The 4,181-nt window shown below is 40.8% G+C and overlaps 1 protein-coding gene across 1 annotated transcript; it reads left to right on the forward strand.

Moving 5' to 3' along the window:
• Positions 1-1,158: 1,158 nt before the first annotated feature.
• On the forward strand, positions 1,159-2,098 carry LOC136507263 (protein INVOLVED IN DE NOVO 2-like). Its single transcript, XM_066502044.1, has 3 exons — positions 1,159-1,171; positions 1,259-1,328; positions 1,408-2,098. Exons 1-3 carry the CDS (start codon positions 1,159-1,161, stop codon positions 2,096-2,098), a joined length of 774 nt encoding a protein of 257 aa, XP_066358141.1.
• Positions 2,099-4,181: the final 2,083 nt, after the last annotated feature.

Here is a 4,181-nt window from a genome sequence, read left to right on the forward strand (position 1 = left end):
AAGGAGAGAAGAGGAGAGGGGAGATTTGGCAAAAAAAAAAAGCAGCAGCTGCTTAACAAACATAGAGAGGAAAAGGTGTAAAAAAGCAGTTGATGCTTCCCAAACATAGAGGATAGGAAAAATAGTTAAAAAACAGTTGACTGCTGCCACATGGTTGGAAGACCCCTGCATATCAAAATCTGGTAACTTAGATGTGGTAAATAATGGATTAGAGTAGAGGAGGAGTAATAGTAGATAGAACACACCATGGTAGAAGTGAGCCACTTAGTACCAGCCACTTAGTAGTATAGGGAAGTGAGTAGAGTAGCAGCCAGCAGCTAGGGAAGAGAATAGAGTAGCAGCCAGCAGCTAGGGAAGAGAGTAGAAGCCACTTAGTAGTATAGGGAAGAGGGCAGAGCAGCAGCCAACACTAGAGTAGTATAGAGTAGTAGTAGAACAGTAGTTGTAGTAGTAGTAGTAGTAGTAGGATAGTAGTATAGAAGTAGTAGCCAGCAGTGTAGTTAAGAGCAGCAGCCAATGTGTTCTAGGAAATAAAGCCATTAATAAGAACAATGTGCAAAACAATGTGTCTAGTGGCGCACGTAAAAAAAGGCGAAAGATCTGTTATGCCAATGTGTTCCAGGAAATAAAGCCATTAATAAGAGATGAGAGAGATATAGTTACATATTTAAGAAAAAAATAAATCTGCTGCAAGTAGAAGTATCGAGCTACAATTAGAGATGAGAGAGATATAGAGTTTAGTATGGGAGAGAGGCTGAAGAATGCTGCAGATATTTAAAAAAGTGATGGAGTGTATTAAGGGTTCGATTTATGGACAGGCTCGTGTTTGGGGAGAAGAGAGCAGAGTCTGAAATTTATGAGAGATAGAGGTGTTCTGATGCAATTAGAGAGGAGAAGTGATAGACTGCAGTAGATGCAACAAGGCAATGGAGTGATAGTTTGGGAAATGTGATAGAATACAAGCATCAGTAGTACCATGTTGACAAGGTGGGAGGTGCTGTTAAGTAAAGAGGGCCTTAATTTCTATGGCAAGTGAGAGTTATGCAGTAGAAAGTATTAGAAGAAGCAAGCAGGGTCTAAAATTTATGGGAGACAGTGTGCTGCAGTTAGAAAGAAGTGATATACAAATTAGTATACAGTTGCATTGATGAGTAGGGTATGGGCACAAGAGGTGACAGTGAATTTTTTAGTGGAGGTGCTGCAGTTGTATACAGTGTGCTGTAGTTGTATACCGTAACGAGTTCTTGAATCTTGTCAGAACAATATGCTGTTGCAATGGATATATCTGTTTTTCTTAGGTCTGCATTGGATATTTCTGTTTTTCTTATGTCTGCCCAGCTTATTTTGTTGTTCTTGAATCAAGTGAATAATGTTCTGACCTGGATGGATATTTCTGTTTTTTCTTAGGTCTGCAATGGACTACAGCTCTGATGAGTCATCAGAGCTAAGTGAGACTGATATTGATGACTATGCTGAGAAGTTATACGTGGACCTCAAGTCTGGCAAGTTTGTGGCAAGGCTGGGTAGTGACAGGTTCAGGTGCCCATTCTGTCCAGGGAAGAAGAAGCAGGACTACCGTTACAACGAGCTGCTTCAGCACGCTGTTGGGGTGGGCGCATCCATCCGTGCTGCAAAGGTGAAGGCAAACCACCAGGCCCTAGAGAAACTTCTCAAAGAGGACCATGCTGATGCGGCAGCCACATTGCCACCACGGCAGGCTATTGCGCTTAGTAACCCTCCAAAGCCAGTGCAAGATCTGGAAGTGTTTGTTTGGCCCTGGATTGGGTTCAAGAATGCCTTAGCATTCCATAACTATTTCAAGTCACAGCGCTTGGGTAAACTGGAATGGAAGGAAACAAAGCAACATGTAAAATATGTGTTTGGATGGCTGGCAAAAGAAGAGGATTACAAATCAGGTGACCCAGTTGGTAGGTTCTTGTCAGCAAATGGTGACCTCAAGACAGTGTCTGAATTGGAACAAGAGATGTCCAGCAAGACTGACAATCTCATAGCTAATTTGACTCAACAGATCACTGCTAAAAGCAAGTATCTGCAGGAACTAGAGTGCAAGTGTAATCAAATGAATCTCTCCCTTTAGAAAGTTATGGAAGAAAGTGATTTGCTGCACAAACGTTATAATGATGGTACACTCATTGAATTCCAGTTGTGAAATATTCTCCTGTCAGAACTTTATGGATGTTATGCTCATTTATATTGCCTAAAATGATTGTGCCTATTGTATTTTTATGTATCCTTTTCACAGAAATGAGGAATATGCAGTTGGCTGAGAAAGAGAGTAGCATCGAAAGGAGGTCCAAGGAACTAAATGAACAAGTTGCTCAAACTGACATTGAAAGAAGAAAACTGGAGGAAGAGAGGAAAAAGGTATTGGTGCATCCTCATTTCTATTGGTGCTTCTTACCAACCAACCATGTGCTTCTACTCTAGGAATAACTAATGATTCTGCGGTAAAGACTCTAATAGAATTCAAGTGATTTCTTTCAACCGGCATCTCAAGCCAGCCTCCTGACCACAGAATTAGCAGTAAACGGCAAGATAAATAACGTAAGAGAGTTGATTGCTTCCCTGTTGTGAACCTAAAACTGTTCCAAAAATGTGCTAAAATAGTAAAAAACTCTAAGTGACAGCATACCTAAAGCTCAGGCCATCTAGACATAATGTAACTAATTTGATTGCCTTTTCTTAAACCAGAGATGAGCGCACGCATTAAAACTCAGTCCATGATTGCAGGACACAGTCATGCAAATAATGTAAAAGTTTGAATAAATGCAAATATTCGCATGGACCAGCAGCAAATGGTAAGATAAACAAGACAAGAGTAAACATTTCTTAGGTCATGGCCCATAGCAACACAGAGAAATCGCTAACAGAGGACTTAGGTCATGGTTGCGCTACATGGATGGCGGGTGCTAGAGGACTCACCGGAGATCCACGGAGATGGGGACTAGAGACGCGCCACGGCGGTCGATTTGGTCGATGGAGGGAGGGAGCGTCCACGGGCCGTGGCGGGTCAGGCTACTCGAGCCCGTCCGTTGGATGGCAGGTGGGGGGAATAGGGATACCCGTCAGTGGGGGTGGGTTCCAGATGGTGGTGCCCACTGCCCACCGAGGGAGGCGGCGGCGTGGCTAATCGACGGCGAAGCACTGCCACGTGGGGTGGGACAGTGGATCGGTGCCGCACTGCCGCATGGACGCCGATGCCGGTCCGCCACAGCTCAAACCCTAGCTATGGCCCGGGGGTGCGGAGAGGGGGAGACGGCGTCGGGAGAGGTCTGGGAGGCAGCGGAGAGGGAGGCGGCGGCGGCAGGGGAGGCCGGCCGGGGGTGCGGAGAGGCGGCCTGACGGCGTCGTGAGGAAGAAGAGAGCGCCCAATAATTTGTCACCCGAGCGGCCCTGATCCAGCCGCCCCTACAAATATTTTCTATTTAATTTAATTATTAATTCTGTATTTTTTATATCATAAAAACACAAAGTAATATAAAAACAATTGTATATATGCACAAATATAATATTTTGTATTATTCTAAATATGCAGAAATATATATATATATATATATATATATATAAACAATTATAGTCAAAACAATATAGAAAATAAAAAAACAAAATTTAAAAATTTAAATTTTAAAACTTCGACTATAATTTTATGACATTAACTGAAATAAAATGAAAATATTGTAAACATAAAAGTTGTGTAACTCATCAACATGTACACCTTTTATTTTGGTCATCTTGTCACGTGACTTTTTTTGAAATTCAAAATTTGAATTTCAAACAATTTCAACTTGAAACAATATTTTGAAACAGTAAATGATTTCACCTGAAAAACTCATGATTACCAAAGTTGTAGAACTCATCAATATGTACAACTTTTATTTTGATTATCTTTTCATTTGACCAAATTTGAACAGTTAAAATTTTGAATTTCAATAAATGACAACTTCAAACAAGATTTTGAAACCTTAAATGATTTCAACAATAAAAGTCGTGAACATAAAAGTTGTTTAACTCATCACTATCTACAACTTTTATTTTGGTCACTTCTTCATGTGACAAAGTATTAGTAAACATTGTTCATAAATTCACATATGACTCATAGTTTCATAAACTATACGAGAAACATGTTGATTTGTGAACAATATTTACTATAACTTTGTCAG

The sequence above is a fragment of the Miscanthus floridulus genome, chromosome 15 (assembly GCF_019320115.1).
Source record: "Miscanthus floridulus cultivar M001 chromosome 15, ASM1932011v1, whole genome shotgun sequence".
NCBI lineage: Eukaryota > Viridiplantae > Streptophyta > Magnoliopsida > Poales > Poaceae > Miscanthus > Miscanthus floridulus.